General features: G+C 42.5%; 1 protein-coding gene across 1 annotated transcript in view; it reads right to left on the bottom strand.

The window, feature by feature from the left end:
- nell2a (neural EGFL like 2a) overlaps window positions 1–21834 on the bottom strand; it is a 71810-nt gene that overhangs the window by 30741 nt on the left and 19235 nt on the right. The window contains exons 9-13 of the mRNA XM_068602524.1: window positions 21562–21664; window positions 18815–18906; window positions 17125–17230; window positions 16569–16697; window positions 983–1108 (exon numbers count right to left, since the gene is read on the bottom strand). Of these exons, the coding sequence (XP_068458625.1) occupies window positions 983–1108; window positions 16569–16697; window positions 17125–17230; window positions 18815–18906; window positions 21562–21664 (556 nt within the window). The remainder of the gene's footprint in view (window positions 1–982; window positions 1109–16568; window positions 16698–17124; window positions 17231–18814; window positions 18907–21561; window positions 21665–21834) is intronic.

Genomic DNA, 21834 nt, shown 5'->3' with positions numbered 1-21834 from the left:
TGAAAAGCTCAGAGTTGCCAGCATATCATATAACATACAACTGGATTATCTCACAATATAATACAGTTTGGAGATTCATCTTTGTACTGTTTGAGAGACTATTCAGAGTTTGACAAATAGAAATGTTGGAGATAGGTAAAGCAAATGCAACCCAAAATGTTCTCTGTTGATAGCTCATGCTGAATCATAAACTAGTGGCTGTTATTGATTTGTGTGCGCGTGTCACATTTTAATGGGGTGCTAGTAATCAGACCAAATCCAATAGGAGCAAATCAAACTGAGACATTCATCCCTACGCATATCAAATAAACAGACCGCGCATAATTGCCGGGTGGCAGATTCCCAGACGAGTGTGTCTAAGAAGGCTCCGTCTGACTAACAGAAAAAGGCAGAGGAGGTGTAGCACGGGGCTAAGATTTACAGTGTGTTCTCCAGGTGTCGTATGATAACTACGTCTCTCTGTCGTAGCATGATTTTCTATTACACGGCTTCCTTACTCTGTCTCACGCTGCACTCTGACACTGATAACTCACTATGTTTGTATCTGGATGTCTGGCTGCCTCGTCCCCTCTCTGTCTCTCGAAGACTGTGCGTCTCTTGGCTGCAGAATTTATCATAATGAAATCAAACATCATCCTCCAGTGTATGACTAAAGGCGCTAATTAAATCATTTCTATCTGGCAGTTACCTACCGTGGGTATATAAATGCTTTAAAAGGCAGTGCAGTAGACACCTGCAATGAAGACGTATCTTCCGATTGAATCTCCTCACGCTTTGCATGTCTCTCCCCAGCTCCGCGCCCAATACGACGCCGTAACGTCGTCCTTATTTCTATCTACTTCAAGTCCACAAGCAAGTCTCTGCACAAAATGGTCGCTGCGGAAGCTGAAGCGCACAACGCCGGAAGAAAAAAAACAAAACAACCCACAGTGTCTTCCCCCACTTGATTCCAGCCTGCCAAAAGGTCAGCGGAGGAACTCACCTGTGCAGGAATAGTCATCGATCCTGATGTAGCCCGTATGGCAGATGCACATGAAGGAGCCTGGGGTGTTAACGCACATGGTGTTCTCCCTGCAGTAGTGCTTCCCCTCAGCACACTCGTCAATATCTGAGGAGCAAAAAGAGAGAAAAGGAGGGAGAACAAAGCTGCTTTAGACGTGGTTTGCTTTAACATTGCTATCAAGTGCAACTTCCTCGTGCTGCAGATCAAACCATGCCATTAATCAGTATTCTGCATTGATACCGCCCGCCTCAAACCTCCGCTTCAGAGCTTAATGGTCGATTTTGATTTGCTCTGTATTTTTCAGAACCTCTTTAGCTGAGTGACGTTCGACAGCTTCATCAGGTTTCCTTCTAGAATAAGGTGTTGAAGGCCTCGTTATGAAGGCAATAGGATTATGTTGTGTTGTTGACATTGTCTGCAACATTTATATTCAGGGTGGAAGGCATGTTTTCTAAAAAAAATATGGCACACAATGTTTGGAAAGAGCATCTCATGACATAAAATATGATGCTTCCTGGTAACTTGGAGACAGGAGTGGGAGTCCAGAATTGCTGTGGAACAAAAGTTAGGACTCGCTTCAGGTGAAGGCCTGAATACATTTGGAGGAAGCACATTGTTAAGTAATAGTTGTTACTTCAGCTGACGGTGTGGAAATGTTTGAAAGGGACAGACAAGGATGAGCAAAATAAGAGGCTGACGTTAATTGTATGTACAGTAAAGACTTTTAATTTGTTTAGAATATCCCGATGGGACCAACATGAGGCTTATTCGTCATATTTGTCGACGCGCATGTTTGTTGTTGTTGCACCAGCTGATTACAGAAAATAAATTAGCTGGCTGGAGCTTATTGTCTTGCCGGGTTCTACAAAGTCGGTTGTTGCTGTTCGGGAGCTTCTTGAATCCGTCAAAGACGATGGAGCGCGATGCCATAATTGACTTTGGCATTCATTAATTTATAATTACAGATAAGACGACATTAACATGTAGTCACTGCAGATTTCTTTTAAAAGAAATGATCCGGCTTTGTCTGATTGATTTTCACAACAAGCCCTCCAGCAGCAGGACAGCATCATTTGTTTGTGTCTCCCAAAATCATTACAAATCACTGATAAATAAATCTGTGTTCTGCTCTCCTGATATGATGATATGATAATAATGCTATGGAGTAAGGTTTGGTTAGTTTAGTTTGGCTTAGGTCAAGGTTTAGGGAGTTTTATCAGCATGCCTTTTTTTTAAAAAGGAGAAAAAAAAGGTTTAATTAACTGTTGGTTTCTTGATTTAAAATCTGATGTTTTATATAATCAACTAACTTCCTCCTTTGCTACCTTAATAATAATTATTACGGCCAGAACACATGTTATTTTCGTGAGGGCACTTCCTAAAACAACACTCTTTCGGCTGGACAGTTTCTATTACGCAGACTTTCTTTACAGCACTGGTATAGTGACATCCCCTGCATTATACCGCGACCTAGTTCAGGTGTCTGCCGCATGCTGGCAACCCCCTCACGCAGCGTGGACGAGCGGGCTCGCGCTCGAAGGTTCCTTAAAGCTTCCATACAGTCGGTGGGGAAAGGGCTATTTGTCTTCATCAGAGGGAGACAGAGGTCAAAAAGCAGAGGGTCCGCGAGAGGCGGGCACTGAAGCACTAAAGGTCGCGGCACTCAATTTCCAATCTATTCAAAGTAAAGCAGTCCACACGGCGGCTCGGCGGCTTTAACCCCCGTCTTCTCGAGGTCATTCGGCTCGTCAGTGTGCTTGAGCATACTTTAAGTTGTATTCGCTGTAAATAGAGAGTGTCAAGGAAGAACCACGCCACCGGCGAAGTTAATCTAAACGACTCTGCACACTGCGCACAGGTGTTTTCCATTATCCTCGCTGATTAAACCTCTGCTTAGCTGGCCGGAGGTTTACAGGGACTTACATGGGGGTCGCCAAACAATCAAGCACAGTCAGTACCTCGTCCCACAGTTCTGACAAAGAGGTCTAATCAGGCAAAATAAGTGAAAACACCTGTGCGGGTGCACCGTAGGGGGCCATTCCCGTGCACTCTTAAATATACAGTGTGTGTGGCATGTGTTTCTGATGTTTCTATGAATAGTATTTGTTTTATTAAACCACCTATACTTTTTCTCTCCTCTCGCCTGATTGGACGGCTGCTCGGGTCTCTGGGGACAAACACAGGCCATGCGTCTCCCTCGCTTTCCTTCCTGCTGCACCTGGTCAAGTCAGACAATCTGGTGGTCAAGTGGTAAGAGGGCTCTGCTCTGCATTCATTAGGTTATTGGTGCAATTCCAGCTTGGAATAGGCTATGTTTTTCCCCTACTAATCATCCCGATAATTAGTAGGCTACACTGAGTTTGGTGTCCTCAACTAATTCAAAGCATAGCTCCATCCAATTTCAACCTGACCCTAGGTCGAATCAGCCAGAATATCTGAATAGTCCCAATGGAAACTGAATGTTTCATGTGAAAAGATAGATAGTCACCATAACCGCCCACCCAACTCTGCAGCTCAATTCAGCTTTTAGACACTTTTAGCTCACTGCTGTGGCTGTTCTGCCAATGCATCCTGTGGTGGACGGTTCACCACTCCCCGTTTAGAAAATCGTATGTGGCTGTTTCCAGATGAACAGTGTGTATCTCCTCTGCCAAACATAAAGCAAAGAGGAAGGAATAAGTGACTAGTGAAGAAAGCGGAGTGGAGCAAAGGAAACACTGCAGTCTTCTGGAATTGGTGAGAAGAAACGAGACGTAAAACGCAATTAAATATGCATCAAAGCTGGAAATACAACTCCTGTGCTACTCATGTAGCCTGATAATTAGACTGAAATGCATTTGATGTTGTTGCACTAACCAATCAGAAGAGAGGGACATGTCTGTTCCACCAATGTCAAACATTGTCTGTGACAATTGTGGTTGCAAAGAGCGTTTTCCACATTGATCAAATAAATATGTTATTTCTGTGAAAGGCTGAACTGTACAGCTGCTTCGCTGTTTTTCTTGAATGTAGATGCATAGCTACTAAGCTATGGAGGAAGACAACTTTTAGATTGATTACTCTAAATGTTGGAAACCTTGAATGGGCACACCAGCAGACCTCCTGTACCTGAATTGCTGAACAATTCAGAGATATGGAACAGGCTAATAATGCTAATGTTGCTCCGTCTCTGCTGGATATGTTAGCTCGGGCAATTGTTTGCTAACGTGTTAGCTTCACAACTTGCCACACAGCGATGCTCCATCAGGGCCGTGGCTCTGTGAGATAATTTTGAAGGCTGTCGGCATCCCGGTAATTAAAACTCAGTTAGTGTAGCTTTCGAACTATAATTTATTAGATTCTATTTCTTTCTCACTCTCATGATTCCATATTTGGATCCATATTAGCTGTTGCCCTAGCAACAGCTATTCCTGTCTTCTAAACTGCATGCCAAATCATTAGACAGAAGATGCACTGCCAGGGTAAACAAAATCATCTTGATAATGTGATGCAACCAAATGCAAGTCGATGCAAATCAAAGTTGATGTAAACAAACCCTGGCTGTGCAACGTGCGCCAAGGCCTTGCTCCTGTTGATAGCGTAGGTCAAACATGGACACTTTTTGAGCGACGAGGTCCATGGTCCTTGACAATTGACCAATTTATTATTCATTCACTGTATTCAGTATCTGTTGCGCGCAAGAGGACATTCACCCCAGAATATGTTCGGTGCCAGGTGCTTTTGCGAAGAGCACTTGAAATTGAATTTCAATAGATTTGCATTGGCATTCACTCGGCTTGCATGTCCTTGGATAGAGAACCGCCCAACAACACACAAACTAAGAGCTCTGCACTTCCCTACAACTGCATGCACATTCCCTTGGTCTTCTTCCTTTCACACTTTCATCAATACTTTCTGCCTCCTGCTATTCAAAAGCTTGACGGATAAATGAAGCAGAGAGACAGTGACCATGAAAGTACACATGTCCTTCACTAAATGAATGGAGGCTAATTAAACCCTGGTGACAGAGATGTAGAGGAGGTTGGGAAGAATTGGGAAGGAGAGAGAAAGGGCAGAAAGCAGGGCAGGTGAGGAGAAGAACTGAATGAGAGACACAGACGGAGTCACGACAAGCTTCACTGTAGAGCTAGGCTGGGAAATGAGACAGCCGGGGAGAGGGCGAATGACTGAGATAGTGAAGTAGAGAGAGATACAGAGGGAGGTGGAGAGAAAAGGGCAAATAGTGGATTAAACAGAGAAAGATCCAGTGTGAAGTAAAAGTGTAAGATAGTGAACAATTGAGATTTAGATGGCAGAGGAACAGACGAGGAGTGGAAGCAGTGGAAGGTATTCACTGTGGCTAAAGAGGCGGGCTGCAAGAGAACAAATTCAGTCCGTCCGCAATCGCAACGGTAACCTTGAGCGGAGGTCTAAGTTGACAGCTCTCCCGCTTTGCGATTGGCCGTCCGTGCCGCGGCTTTGATTTAGAGCCTATTAGCTGTAAGACTCCATCCATCCCGCCTCCAGTGACAGCAGTTACATTTGCTAAAACAATATGTTAGGAGGTGAGATGATGAGGGGCACTGCACGAGCGCATGCAACGGCGGAGAGCGGCCATCTCCGTCTCCATTAACGCACTCCATTTTCTTGATTGGCCTGTCACACGGACACACGTGATGCGCCGAGCAAAGAAGGCTGGCCGAGAGTCAGCGGCGGCTTTTATCGCCGAATGGAGTGCTTTGGGTCAATCTTTAGCCACGATAGATGGATAGAAAAAGGCTAGTGAATCAATCAAAGTCATACCTGAGGAGGGGCGGGTAACTTTGTACTACAGAAAACATCCTTGTTCTGCATAACGAGGGCGATCTTCTAGTTTGTGCTGTCAGACAAATAAAATACAAGCTACAGCTACATTAGAAAGAACCCCACACTAAATCACAACTGCATTTTTAATTATCCATATCACTAAAAAGTCAGCAGTACAACAAAACCGTACACTGTGATGCCGTTCACTCCATTTATTTAGAAAGGGATCATTCATTTTTTAAATTGTAAAGCACTATTTTAATAATAGTTTATGGGCTACAATAATGTAATTTCCAATCTCTTTCGTCTCCACAGGTTCCAGCACAACCTGCATATCTGAGCCCACGCTGCGTATCCCTGATGGATTTTTTTTTCGGGTGTGGTCCAAAGTGCTTCCTGTTAGCCCTGCAATGACATGAAAGCAATGATGTCGCTGCATCACTGAAGCAAAGAACTGAAGGTCAGCAAAAAAGAAAAGATGTGCGGCTGCTGTAAAGTTAGTTTTTAAATACAATATTGGGAGGGAAGCATATAATATACTGCCGCACTGATGGAAAAAAAAACACATAATGGGAGCTGGAGCTTTTTAATTACCAACAAATGAAGCATTGTTTAACTCTGTCCAAATCCCCATGAGGTAGAAATGATAATAGCAAATGATCTGCACTCTGTTATGCTGGAATATAAACTTTATAAAACAAATTGGACTATTTCAGATGACCGTTGACAGAAATCCTACAACAGCTAGCCTGGTCATGACGCCCTCTAGTGCTGTTGGGCCTAATGTAGCACCAAACTACCTGTGTGACAACCTGGCATATAGAGCTATTCATCCATCTGTTTGTCTTAAAATGAATGCTATGGATGCAAAGTTCTGTTCTGTTGTTGGAGGTCGTGACGTTTCATTGATAATTCTAACTAGAAAAAAGGGGATATCGGCTTATTGCTCCACGCTTGTGTAACTTGTCGCTCCTAAAAGGGAGCGCGCCCTCACTATCTGTGTTTCATACCGCAGTACACCGAGGTCTGGGAGTCGGGAGATAACGCTGGCATTGCCTCTGGTTGTCCCGCAAAGACACCCGAACGTGTGTCGTTCCACCAGTGGTCTCTCTCGTTTCTCTTTATCGCTCTTTCATCCTGTCTTTTTCTCATCTATCCATCCCTCCCCTCACCAGCACGCTTACTCGAGCAGATGGTTTTCAATAAACGGCAGAGGGGCAGGGGGTTGCCAAAACATTGTCTGATATTCTTCAGCAGCCAGTTCCCTCACGGCCAGATTTATAGCAGTCAGAGGAAAGAGCAAAGAGACAAAGAGTTGTCCCTGCTGGCCAAACAGTGTCCCACTAACCAAATAATCTCCACTGTTGGCCTTGGCTTCTCATGGGTGGAGAAAGGTGACAGAGAATGTTATAGGACGCTTTTTGGGCTTTTAGGGGAGTGAGTTACAGTTGGTGGCCCGGGGTTGTTCTTTTTTAAACTTTGAATTTGTATGTGTTTTCCGAGTCTTTGAAATACATTTTTAGAAAAAGGAAACAATATCAGTGAAAATTGATGCGGCGCTTGTGTTGCTTTAAGCCCTTTGTTTTCAGTGTCTCAAGAATCGTATCTTGATTATATGTTTCTGCAGGTAGCCGAAGGTGGAAATCGTATACTTATCTATGCACACTACACATGTAGTGGCTTTAAAAGCACTTTAAAAAAGAATAGTTCAGGAGTAAGACGAGAAGAGCCATAATGTTCTCATGTCGGTAAGGCAAATGTGAAGCGCTACAACAGGAGATGATTAGTTTACTTCAGCATGGAGACTGAAAGCCTGAAAAGGTATTTCTTGGCCATGGCGGAGTGACTTCCTGGATGTGTCACATCGAGGCCACTCTAATGAGATTTAGAGTTGCTGGTCGAGCCAGGCTAGCTGTTTCCTGTCATTATCCAGCTGAGATAACTGCTGCTGGCGCTAGCTTTATAGTAGACAGACAGAAGTGTGGCATCGAACGCTCTGCAAGGAAGCAAATATGTTTTGTTCTTCTTCTCAAAATGCTGAACTGGTTCTTTAATATTCAACTGCAATCATTTAAAACAGTGATACTGCACCCGTTTCATTATCTTTCAATAATGAAAGGATTCAATTAGAAAAAAATGGAAGATTTTTTTTTCTCTGTTTGCTGAGGCAGTGCATATTCAGGGCTATTTGCAAATTGCGATGCCTCAAGTTGTATATAGGTGTGTCTGGGAAAAACAGTTGAACGAGCTAAATTACTGTAAAACGTACTTTCCTACGTTCAGAAGAAAAGGGCTTTAAAGAACGGTGTGGCTGCTTCTTTAATCCGTTTGCTCCTTTATTGTAGAACTCCTCTGGCAGTGTTATCATTTTTATGTGTGTTTCACTGGGGGGGAAAAAAAAAGCTAAAAATGGGTTTTGGAACGTAGCGTAGTTTATTGTCCTAGCCGTTACCTAAACACAAAATTCATGTTTTCGGCATGTTTTCAACTCCCAAAATTGAATAATCACTTGAAAATAAACGGCCTCACAAAAGACCCAAAACAAATGTGCAAAAACCTCACTGCCAATTTGGGCAGAAGCAGCAGCCAATTAAGATGACTGAGTGGAAAGAATCCCATTAGGAAGCAACACGAGTGAAAATTTGCATAGTGAGAGCCCCGTCATTGTCTAAATACCAGACACTCTCCCTGTGATCAATCACTGTGAACACTTAGAAGCCTGCTACCTGACTGAGAACAATGAACATCAAATAAGGAAAAGGTGGAAGAGGAGCTGTGTGTTGTTGTGTGTTTGTGTGGCCTCGCAATAAAAGTGTGTTACTCGTTTTTTCTTCTCAATGTGTGCACACAACTCCTGCATATTCAACGCACGACAGCCCGATAATAACGACATAAAGTTCCACCCAAACTGAGAACACTCGTGGATCCTTCTCTGCAAACATCTACCAGCCCTTCAATGACTGCGCTGAGTGTTTGTGTGTGTGTGTGTGTGTGTGTGTATATATGTCACATTAAACATGCACTTAGCGCACTTCGATTTGGCGCGCCTTAAATGAAGCCTGCTGCATCTCATATAGACCAAACAGCGTGAATGGGATTTTGCTCTCCGTCACGGCTTTCGTTAAACTGGGAAAGAGTTTCCACCGCGCGTTAAATTGATGGAGCGTCATCATCCGTCACTCGCCATGGCCCATGAGCAGTCTGTAGGCCAGAAGTCTCGACAATGAGTAACGTGCAGCAGCAAACTCTATCGGAGCTCCATGACGAGCTGATCTTCCACAACCCACTTCTTTTAAATCATTTTGAATACGACTACATTTTGTATTTTTACTGTCACATCCTGTTTTACTTATTTGTACTGAAACAATTATTATTATTTTTTTGTATTCTAATGTCTTTTCATGGTGTGTTTTTATGTTGCCTTGTGCCTTCGCGTCTTCAGTAAAGCACTTTAAATTGCCTTGTTGGTAAAAGGTGCTGGACAAATAAAGTTGCTTCGCCATGACCTCATCAGGTTTAATTCAATAATGCATGTGTTGCTCTGTATTCTTCCCGTCTTCTTTTGTTATTGTTGCATTGTCTTCCTTCAATGACACTCGTCTGTCTGTGCTTCTCATTGCTCATGCATTTTGATGTAAAGCAAACTGGCATTACATATAATTAAATGTGTTTTATATATATATAATTGCCTCGCCTATACTGTAATAGACATCTTTTTAAACTATTTGACTATATTTAGAGCAGGATACTAATTGAGATAAGGTAATATGTTGTTTAATTCATGTAGTCATAATTTTCTTTACCTGTTTTTTGCTGGGTGGAATGCAAGAAAAAAGCATGAAGAGGTTAACTGTCAATCAAGGAGCTCGACTAGTTTAACATCATATAAATTAAATTGTGTTGGGTTGAACAATTCTTGATGAATTGATGAGATGTTGTAATACTCATTTATTTATCGTAATATAGCGACAAACAACTGTTTTGCTGAGTCGTGGGAAAAAATAGAAACTGAAATAAAGTAGCAATACCACAATGGAACAAATCTACATTGCAAGCAAGCGCAAATACCTGAGATTTAGTTGAGTGAATGCACTTTGGTCTTATGCTAAGGTTTTACTTCAAAAAGCCCACAACCCTTTTATCAGGACATACAGCACAGCCGTCGAGGACGGGAGGAAGAAAATTCCTTGAAAGCGGTCCGTGAACTAAGTGTGATCCCATCCAGGAAAAGAGTCGAGGGGAGATTTCTTCCTGGTGGCATTTGAAGGATATTGGTGAAGCAGTAATCAGATACTGTTATTTACACTGGAGGGGGCCGTCTGGACGACGGTGGGATTGTCTGTCTTGTGTGACATTTCAGCGGGGTCACAGAGGTGAGGCGTGTACAAACACACACAGCCAGTCAGAATGTGTATTTGTTTGCCTGCGTGTTATCTGAGTGTCTGTGTGCGTGTGTCTGTGTGCGTGTGTGTGTGTGTGTGTGTGTGTGTGTGTGTGTGTGTGTGTGAGTGGGGGGCGGGGCGTGGGGGGCATCCCGGCAGTAATTTGGTTTTGGAGTATGTCGTGCTCTTCAGTCAGTGCCAATTAGCCTGCTGCCACCTTGTGACATTCAAAAGACAGCAGCGGCAATCGGATCGGTCTGTGTTCACACGCGGTATGCTGACACAAACACACACACACACACACACACACAGACACAGACACACACACAGCCGTGGCTTACAGGCGATAAAACCTCACTCTGTGTGCAAGCAAGCTCGACTTCTTTTCAATTCTTCTTCAATTTTCTTGGAATGTTAAGACTAATCCAAAACCAACAATGACTTGATCCTTCTAACAAGTATTACCTGCGAAGCCAAAGCCTGATTTGACTTGTTCGTCTGTGCCATGAAGCTCCATTGTGGTCCAAAATCTATTAAAACCCACTCCACTGAGCTCTACACACAGGCGACGCACTGGCTGACATGTTCCTTCATTACAATGAACATAGGCACTGTAGTTATCTCCACCAGTCAGCCCGCGGGGAGATCATGTGTCTGCTCGTGTGTGTGTGTGTGTGTGTGTGCGTGCGCGTGGATTTGTGTATCTGCTTGTCTTCGGCTAATCTTACATACTGGTGAACCAAACAGTCTAAAAAGTAACACTATTCCATTCATCTCCATTGTACTGTAATATGTGTCTGTCAGTCTGTGTGTGTGTGTGTGTGTGTGTGTGTGTGTGTGTGTGTGTCTGTCTGTCTGTCTGTCTGTCTGTCTGTTCTGTTGATGGATTTGATTAAATTTGGGGCACTTTAGTGCACGGTCCCTGAAAAAGTGAGTTAGTAAAATAACATACTCCACTTTATACACTCTATATAAAAATAAAATTGCCTACTTTGTCTCTTTCTTCTTCCTCGATTTTACGAGATATTATTTTGTATTTCACATTTCCCACATGGATACAACGCAAAACACCCAAACAGCCCTTCTTTTTGAGCAATCCTAACGGAGACTTTCTAAAGTAGGGCATTTCAAAAACCAGACAACAATGGGAAATGTCTCTCTGTCTGCACTCCTTCTACAATGCGCAGATGAATAATAGTATTATCGCAACACATTGAACTATACTGATTGTTCAATTTAGAGACAATCACACAGTCTGTCACTTCTCCGCTGCTCGCCCCTCCGTCTAATTCTGTCCCAAACACACGCATGCATGTAGCAAAATAGTCCTTCAGTCTGACTGCGTCGTGAGGAGGAGAGGATGGAAAAATAACCGGGCTCTTTTTTTTTTTTTCCCGTTGGAGAACTAAGCGCTCAAACGCACACATACACTGACGTGCACCTGCACACATACACACAGAGACTTACACAAAGGCAGGGCTAGTATCCCCCTGAGTTTTCCCGACTGCTGCTTCTATGAAAAATTTACACAGAAGTGATCTCATCGGCTATTTCAAGCCCATCTCTGACCTAGGATTGTTTTAAAGAGCTAGTATCTGTCTCGCCTTTTTTTTTTTTCTTTTTTTTTTGTTGTTGTGATGTTTGTCTTTACTTTTGAAAGGAGGAAGAAAAACAAATGTGTGCACATAAAAACCTATGTTCCAGTGGGCTTCGCTCTTTCTGCTTTATGATCTCTCTCTGCTGTGTTCAACACACAAAATTGCCTCTAAGTTGGACTTCTCGTCTCGTCTCACAGGCGCCCGCTATTTTGAAAGTCATCGAGAATTGAAAGCAGCCCATTTCACTTATCTTTCGGTACATTTCCTCGCGGCCACCAAATAGCCCGCCTATTACATGAAGACGCGCTCTCACCGCACACGGTATCCTCTATGTTTTGTTGGAAGACAGTTCTTTCATTTTCAAGACACACACACACACACACACAATCATACAGTAAGTTACAGAGAAACACATCAAAATCAATTGCTTTTTTTTTTCTTAGAATGCTATCAGTAAATTGAGTCAATTTCAGGTTTTTCTCTGCAGCTTCTGATACAAACACTGCTATTCGACTTCATAGCGAGAGTCGGGCTGCTCTTGAGATGAACAGTGTAGATGTTGGAGGCACAGGTCCGTCTCCTTGGACTTCGTTTCACACGTCTAATGGTATGGCTCGCTCTGTGCTTTACTTCCACCTTCATGAAACACTTAAATGTCCTTGGATATTACACACATGATAACATTGACATGGTTTTCAGGACAATCTCAGGGCCAATGTTTGAGTGTAACACAAATGGAGCTTACGATTCAAGACCAATTAAGAGTCAGATATATAAAATATATACAAAATGGTGTGCAAAATATTGATTGGTGCAGCTTTAAAGTGAAAGCAGCAACACTGCAAGGTGAACAACTAAACGGCATTACGAATAAGATACCTGCATTTCAAATTGTAGAAGTAGAAGTAAGTATTAATCAGCTAAATGTTCTTGAGTATCCACAGCTAGTCCTCATGCGGGACGGCCCCTGACTCGTTGTCATTGTAGCACGTAATCTCATCTGGGTGGAAACATATTCCATACGATTTTTTAATTCCTATACATCCCTTGATTATGCACTGATATGATGGACCTTGCCGACCGGCAGCTTATTAGCCGTTATCATACAATATTAGACTGCTGTTGTTCAAAATGGGGAAAGTGCCTTCCCTGGAAATCCTCTCTCTTCCATTATATCTTCTCCCGAGGGTGTCAGGACACATGGTCACCCAAAGATGCTCGTTATGAACTCCCATGTAGTGTTTGCAGTAACTTGTAATAGACCGGGGGGATTTTTAAGGCCTCAAACAGATTTATAGGTCTATAATATAGCAATCTATTTTCTGAACAATGATACTTTTCTTTTTACTTGTCATTTTTACCCCGATATCATATTTAATTGTGAGGAGCCAACATTATGTTCTGAAGGGAAACAGGAAACTGTGTATATAGTAAGACCTGTATATTGTTTATATAATTAGATTAATACCCTGAAATATATATTGTAGTGCAATCTAAAGTATATATGATATACCTCTATAACATATAGATTAGAGATGCAGGTTATAAATCCAAGTTCAATACAATTGGGATTAAATAATGTGCATTGTTTTAAATGTGGAAACATGACATACTATACTAGCGTCTACTAAATCTCTCATTCAAAAATAATTTGTGTCAATGTGTTTATGATCAGCTGCATTCCAAATGTGTCCGGTCGGCACATTATCAGGACAATGCGATGCCCTTCCTGAGACACCCGAACCCTAAATAGAAGTATGGAATTATCAACGGTAATTATATTCAACTGAACTATTATCACGGACACTTATAATACTTTACAAAACTTTGTATAAGTCAACGTGCATGATTACAAACATTTATAAAGAGTTTTATAAAGCCTTACAAATACATTATGCCCTATGAATGAGCTTATAATATGCTTATTATTTGAGTTTCCTTACATTTTTAACTCGTCAATGTTTGGCATTTTAAACTTCAAAACCACAAAACGTCCATGCAGAGTTTAACAGATTGTTTTTATGAGAATGAACAATATTCATAAATAGTTTAGGTTCAAAATGACATCACTGTTACGATGATATTGCATAATATGCAAAGCCACCAATATAGGGCAAAATAACAAAATGTCGAGTAGATATGAAAAGCTGCTCCAGTGGAAAAAAGCCATAAACTATTTAGTATACGGAAGGTTTGCTCAGTCAGATGGTAGATATGTGGTATTATTGTTGCTGATGTATTAACATACAGTATAAGCAGCATTTTCAAGTTGTTGGTTGAGGAGAAGCTAATTTTACCCAATTATTTTGGCAAAGCCTCTTATGAAGTAACAGATGTTTTGTAGGTAAAATCTTAATCTGCAAAGCAATTAGTAGAAGAAAAAGGATGTCTGAACATCTGGAATGCAGTGGTGTATACCATGCACAGTAAGATACATTTCATGAATATGAAATAGAAGAAAAGTGCCACAGAGTTATACTTCGTGCCTGGGCACATTTTAATTACTTCCGTTAAAGGCTGTTTGGTAAGAGATCATGGTTGAACACCGGCATGCTCGATGAGGTCAGCATTTGCCATTTCGATCAACGCCTTCAACCAACAGCACAATTTCCCATTAATTCAAAACAGAGATCTTCAATTATGCAGACTCCCTGAGACCGTCTAATTGCCTGAACAACTGCTTACATCTGGAACCGAATATGAGATCTGCAGAAGCTGTGAACTCGCACTCTTTCATTTAGCCCCCTGGATACAGAAACAAAGATCTCTGGGCCTCGATTGACACATAAATGTCATCTTGATGAAGGTGACAGAACATGTATTATAGGGTGTGTGTGAATACTGCAGATTAAAAAAAAGCGCAGAGGCATGTTCTCACACAAACAGATGCTCTGAAGCTGCACACACACAATGCAGAAGGGAGATCAAGAAGGCTGAATACTGACAAGGCAGCTGTCAAGGTCATACGCAGAAGACTCTCAACAACTTTGATGCCATGTCTTCTCATTAATCCCCGAGATGCAGTTATGACATGATGTTTACTGCATATTTTACCGCCGGATAGCATTGGAGATGATAAAGTCATCACTTTTTAACGACGCATCTGGTAAATATTCAGTCAAGACGTAAGAAGAGGAATTCAGCCGAAGCGGCGTCAATTTAGCGAGTGAACGTTTGAACTCTTGCTCACGTTTTTTTTTTTTTTTTTTTTTAAAAGCTTCACCATCAGCGTGAAACGGCCTGTTCAATGAGGTGTGCAGCATGCGTTTCAAACATGTGACGTGTGACATATAGCAGGCAATCAAGTGAAACATTGTCTGGTTTTAAAAGAGAGCTCGTATAATCAATCGCTTTGTCTTTTACGTAAAGGAAACGTGCAACGTGGTGACATCTGCAGTCGGTAATGAATGACCTCGCTGATGGTGGATGGCGTGATTACAATCACTCCCCACAGCAGAGTGACGCTATGCATGCAAACATAAAGCCCTTGAGCATGTTTTTATATCACAAATTGATCAACTGACGGAGAAGACAAACATTAGTCTCTCGAAAAGCATTCCGAAAAAGCAGTTATTGCGCATTGTGGACACAAATAATGAGGGGATTACAGTCTCCCATCACAAAAGGATTATGTGATAAAAGCATGAATTCAACAAAGTGTTTCTATGGGTATTTAGCAAATGTCTACATTATTTTCCAAATCAGTGTGTACGCATTATATATATATATATATATATATATATATATATATATATATATATATATATATATATATATATATATATATATATATTTGGTTAGAATGCAATCAAACTAACAAAAGCAGCTCAGATATAAAAACATGGTGCTAAACTGACAAAGTGGTTTTTGAAGGACTTCTTTCAGGTCAGCAAGAACAAATACATATAACTAAAATTGTGTTTACCGTGCTGGATTATCTACCTTGGACCTGAAGCAAGTCTGTGAAAGCGGCTTTTATAATGTTCCGAAAATGAATAGCAGTAAACCCTTTTTTTTCTGAAAGGTGTAAAATAAGCCGTCACATCTCCTACTATGCTTACTGAGAAACGGCCCTGGCCGGGAATAAAAGAAGTAGAACAGTATACATTTTCAAGATGAGGGCAAGGTATACAGTGGTTATAAGGGCACGTCGAAAGGAAAGAAAGTCAGAGAAAGCACGCACACTTGTAAAGAGTCCAAGGCCGATGTGTATTCATCCCCCTGACCCCAACACTCTGACTATCCGCCATGTTTTTTCAATACAAAACACGTCTTTGTATTTGTCTCTAATCATGTTGTGATGGAGAAATGTGTCGTGTCTCTCTCTCTCTCTCTCTCTCTCTCTCTCTCTCTCTCTCTCTCTCTTTCTCTCTCTCCCTCCCTCTCTCTCTACCCAACTGCTTGAGGCAGATGGCTGCCCACCCAGAGCCCGGTTCTGTGTGGTTTTTCTCTCTCTCGCTCAGTGTTTGCTCGTGAGGGAATGTCGGGTCCCTGTTAAAAAAAAAATTTAAAAAAAAAAAAGAGTACGGTCGAGACCTGCTCTAGATGAAAAGTGTCCTGCGATAACTTCTGTTATGATTTGGCGCCATTTAAACAAACTGAATTGAATCTGTTGCGTCAAAGATCTGCGCGTTGAGCTGATTTCACAAGACTGAAGAAAAAACAATTTCCTCCAAAAACGCAAAGAGCAGGTTCCTCTCGATGACCTCAACAACAACAACAACAAAACACGTAAACACTCAGAAGGCAAATAAACGTCTGCTAGAAAATCAGAGGTTGTTTTCCAAAGCCACGTCATACCTTCACAGTAGGCGTTATCGTCTCTCAGCGGGCGGAAGCCATCCTTACAAACACAGCAGTCTCCTGCCTCCAGGTTCACGCAGTCGGAGTGCTCCACGCAGCCGTGGCCCTCTGAGCAGAAGTCATGACCTGCAGGAGGCCGGCAGAGGAAAAGGTTGGGACCCAGAGGAGAGAAGACGAGAGGAGTGATGGAGGCATACAGGGCCGGTGCAAAGGTTATGTCACAGAGGCACAACCTTTCCACTGAGCGTCCATACTGAGGCTTCTTTCCAAGTCGTCTTAGGGCGGAAATTACGCTAATTTGCTATATTTCCATCTGTTACCTCTGACTTCATGATCTTAAGAGTAATAAAAATACAATGGGCCGTTTTAGTCCATTTGCTAGGATTATTTGTATGGTGGTCTTTTTTTTTGTATTTCTTAGATTCATCCGCTGCTATACAGGCAACCGTTGTAAAAATGGGGAAATACCTTAAAATATGCACGTTTCAACATGTGAAATGAATGTTATCCGGCGTGGAAGCCATGTCAAATCGGATAATCTTGTCCTCCATACCTCTGCAGACTTTGCAGCATCTGTCATTCAAGGTGATCTGCTCCGACTCGACACAGTTGAGTTCGGGACACGGCTCACTGGGGACCACGCGCCGCATGCTCCTGTCCTGTGATGGGCAGAGAAACAATCCTCGTGAGCTACTTCTTAAGTCCACTCTGGCCCCTCTTCCTTTGCTAAGGACCTGGATGTAATTATAAAAGGTAATTATTCATCTACTGTGTTTCCTCTTTGGCTCCAACCCCCTCCCCTCCTCCTCGTCCTCCTCGCCCTCCCCCTCCCCTCCCCCTCCTGTGTGTTCATTACAAACCAATTACTCGTTGGTCAATAGCAATTCTTTCCCAAACTACTTCTGAAGGGGAAATAAAAGCGGCCGTCTTCTCTTCTCCTGTTATTCGTAATGATTTACATCAGGATTCATGATGCATCTTTATTAAACAAACATTGAATCCATCTTGTGGATTATCCCTGCATGTGTGTTTAGTCAGAGTATAAAACCTGATTAGGGGGTTCCTTTTTCCCCAGCATGCCTTTGGCAGGTCTCTCTAATGATCTCATCTGTGTCCCTCTGACTGATGCTAATTTAGAATCATTAACACCAGACACAGTTGGACAAAGACAATATGCTATTTCTGGCTATTTGTAGTGGGCAAATATATAAAGGATCAGTCTGCAGGTCCAAGAAGTGTTTTGCGACCGCCACTTGTATATACCGTACGCCTGCATGAAAAACAACTTCACCTCAGAGTCCCCAAAACAACTTTCCAAACTAGCTGTACAGTCTACTTCTTGCCACCCACGACACCCAAACTTGCCCCCTCCCCCCTGGAGCCAGCAAGCAGACAGAAGATCACAGGCGTGACAAGCAGCTGTCAGGGGAAGCCTGCTGGAGTCTGCAACAGTTGGATGATTGACAGCACACTCCGTCCCCATTTCTTTGATCTGCCTGGGACTGCCAGTCAGTTAACTGGGACTACAGATGGGCCAGGTGTGGGCCAGCAAGCCAGACAGCTGTCTGAAACGGCAGATTCTGATGGGGCCTTGCAGAATGCATGAAGGGGGCTGGCTGATACAATGGAGTTGGGTGATTAAAAACTTCAAATCACTTTTCCGTGATTGATTGGGCCTGCCAGACGTAATGTCATCAAGTGAATTACTCCCAGAGAGAGCGACCCACCCATCTGGTGCGTCAGGCAGACGAAAAACAAATAACTCGGAATAATTGGGGGAGTGAATATGGTTTGGGACCACACTGCGGTCTCTGATGATTGGTACTGAAGAATGGCTGTGTCATCCTGTGATTGACAGGTGCACTTCCCTGGCCTCTTCCGAATGTAAACTTAATTAGAGGGATTGGGCCAGTTTCTTTACAAAGAAACCGCTGACAGGCCAGATCAATAAAATGTAGTGGACAATCGTGCATTCGGGCCCATTGAGGTTTTGATTTATGCTCTCAGGCTTGGCTAAAGTAGCAGTGGAATGAGTATTTAGTGAGCTGTCATGCACCGTTACGTGGGAATTATTAGAGTTGAAGTGCTTGGTTACATGAGTTATGATGGTGTCTCTTCCTGCAGAGGATTGATACAATCATTTAGAATAAGTATGTGAAAGTCTGTATGTGTTTGTTTTTTTAAGTCTGTGTGTGTGTGTGTGTGTGTGTGTGTGTGTGTGTGTGTGTGTTGACATGACTTACCCTGCATTCAAACAGCAGGCACCTGCCAGAGGAGTCCCGCACAGCCTTCTGATCCCCCTCCACCAGCTCTCTTCCACCAAACAAGCAGACAGCTGGTATAGTAGACACGGAAACATCATCAGCGTAAGCACAAGTAAACACGTCAAAAATAAACGTACACATAAAAGCACATCGCTCCCCTGAAAATACATTACATTAATATTATATTCCACATAAAAGCCGCACTTTTCTCTGCTATTAACCCGTGGAATGCAATCCATGAAACAGCCTCTTTAAAGATATCTGCGACTGGACGCTTTAAAGAAAAATGATGTTTTGGATTTTTATATATTATGTGAGCTCAAACTGTTGTTGAAGAAATTCTCAGATAAGAGTTAGGCGTGGTTATCTCGAAAGACTTTAAAAACTGTCCAACTAAAAAGCCAGTGCAGTGTTGTCAAATATTTTTGCAATACAAATCTAGAGAGAAAGTCCTCCAAAGCCATCATTAGGATTAAATGACTGGACGGACAGGACAGACACAGATTTTTGTCAGGGCATTTGAATTATTGATTGCTTATTGCCTTTATTATTATGTCAAGGTTGCCAATGTGAGCATTAATGAACTAATATGTATTGGTTTTCATCCAAAACATTACAACCTGTGTGATTACTTTCATTGGAGTAGATTTGGGGAAGATAAATTGAACAGATGAATCATCCCTTTTGTCTATAAAATGATAAAAAAAATTATGATAGCTCGTATTTCCACATTTCAAAGTAAAGTCTTTGTAAATGTTTTTCATTTACAAAACAATCACAAACTGAAAAAAAATGTAATTCCTTGATGTATTATCTTGTTAATCTACTCATAATCAATTATCATCTCAAGCTAATAACATACATACATTTTCATCCCCCTCTCCCCTCCTCCCAATATATTCATATTTATACAAATCTCCACTCCTACACTTGTTGTGGTCATGAACACTGGCGGAACACCAGGAATCTTATCTAACAGTGCTGTTTAACACGTATGATATAATCTGTCCTTGTTATTTACAGCTTTGTTTAAGTCCTTGGGTAAATTGAGTCAAACCAAATCAAGCAGATCAAACTCAATTAAGCATGATGAAATAATTAACATGTGGAGCGAGAGAGGGCGCTCCTTACCACGACGCTGAGGAAAATCTGTTTCATGCTATTATCGAGCAGGAAGGGGGTGGGGGGGGGCGTAGGGAAATAGTCACGTGGTCAGAAAGTCGGCGTTGGATGAGGAGCCGGGGTCAGATGGAATCGGGCTGATACGAGGAAGAGAAATGATTGACACCGCAGGTCGGGCCCCATTACAAAGCAGTGTATCATGAAAGCGAAGGACTTCTAAAACAGCCATTTGACGTTCTACTAGACAGACTATCGAGAAAAAAAAAAACTGGAAAAAAAAAAAAAAAAAACAGACTCAGAACTCCTCCCTGGAAAACCTTGTGCTGCCAGATAAGGTTTTAAATTGGAGAGCGAATCATGTCTTTGTAGTGGGGAAACTTGCGGCACTCTTCTCTCCAAAGCCGGAGCATGCGTAATTAGCTGCGTGTTTGTCTACCTCTTCAAGATAAGTGAGCACAGGGGTGTCGAGTTTAAGGGGATTACCAGCTACGTGTTTATATTTGTGTAACGCGGCAGCAGATTCGGAGACGTACTTTTAACCCGCCCCCTTCCCCTCTCCGAGTTGTGGCAGCCGCGACCCCATGGGTCAGTGGGAATGATGCTGACGCAAGCCGATTACAATCCACGACCAATGGCTTCTCGCTGAGAAAGACTTCAAACTTGTCTATTATTTGCTCTGCGTGAGAAGCAGGAGAGCAGCAGCAGCGTGGGAGTGTGTGGTGAGAAAGTTCTCGAGTGAAGTCAGCTCGCTCAAGCTGTGGAGTGAGATCCACGACGGAATATTATATAAACACGAAGTATCATTCATATGGTCTTAAGCCTTCTACAATTCACAGTGGAGAGCAATCGTATTCATACTGATTTACGCTAATTCATTGCTTTGTTCTATGCATTGACAGACGGGCCTTTCCACCTTTTGAAAAGCTAATACGTCACATTTATTTAAGTTCCGTTTGGGTTATTACCAGGAGAATGATGGCGTGAGAAAAGCTAACATCCTCTGAATATCCATTTTTATTGAGAGAATATGAGATGCAGAGTGCTGCGGTGAGGAGGCTAATAAGAGTTCATTGCGGAATCTTGTGGGAGAAAAACAGACCCTCCATGTAGCTAATGTGATGAAACAGAATTATTTATCCAGCAAGAACATATCAGAGCTCAAAAGTTAGAAAGCGGACATTTAAGAAGACACTATTGCCAGTAACAGTGTGCATCATTTCAGACATTTACCATGTCTGCCGGCCTTCACTTTTCTCAAAACCTCACCATGTCGGCCATAAATAGGAACTACTTCACATCACATGCAGTGATCCCAGATTTACTGGCTCACGTCTGTGTGACTGGTGGCCATCTGTGTTTTGAAGCCAGCTCGTGAATAATTGATTGGGCCATGTATATGCAAAAGGGTGGACTCATCTCAAGAGGCATGTTAGGAGGTAGCTTAGCAACACAGCAGAGCCCTGGTCAATTGTCAGGCAGCCCTTGTGGAGGCGGGATGCGTGCTCTAAATCTGCTGCTGGTTGGTTTTTCGCGTGTTGGTGCGCAATTGTGTCCGTGATTGTACGAGTGTAGGAGGGCGATGAGGTTAAGGGTACTCCACTCACGCTGGCACTCCTTGCAGCAGGCCCCCTTTACGTAGGCGGGCGCTGTGCCCGCCGGGCACTGAGAGGGAGGGCAGGAGATGGCCTCGCACTGCACCGTGCCATTCTGGGGGAACGAGGGAAAGACAAGAAGTTGTTTAAAGAGTGACTTCAGTGGGTTAATGGATATGGGAATGTTCAGCCTGATGTTGAAAAACACTACATCAATATGAAGGAATGAAATATGATGACACTTTTGCTGATATTGTTACTGCTAACCATGAGAGCATACCTAAA

The sequence above is a fragment of the Clinocottus analis genome, unplaced genomic scaffold (assembly GCF_023055335.1).
Source record: "Clinocottus analis isolate CAN_PGR_092001 unplaced genomic scaffold, fCliAna1.0.p SCAF_6, whole genome shotgun sequence".
Taxonomy (NCBI): Eukaryota; Metazoa; Chordata; class Actinopteri; order Perciformes; family Cottidae; genus Clinocottus; species Clinocottus analis.
This window is presented reverse-complemented; position numbering and strand designations above follow the sequence as displayed.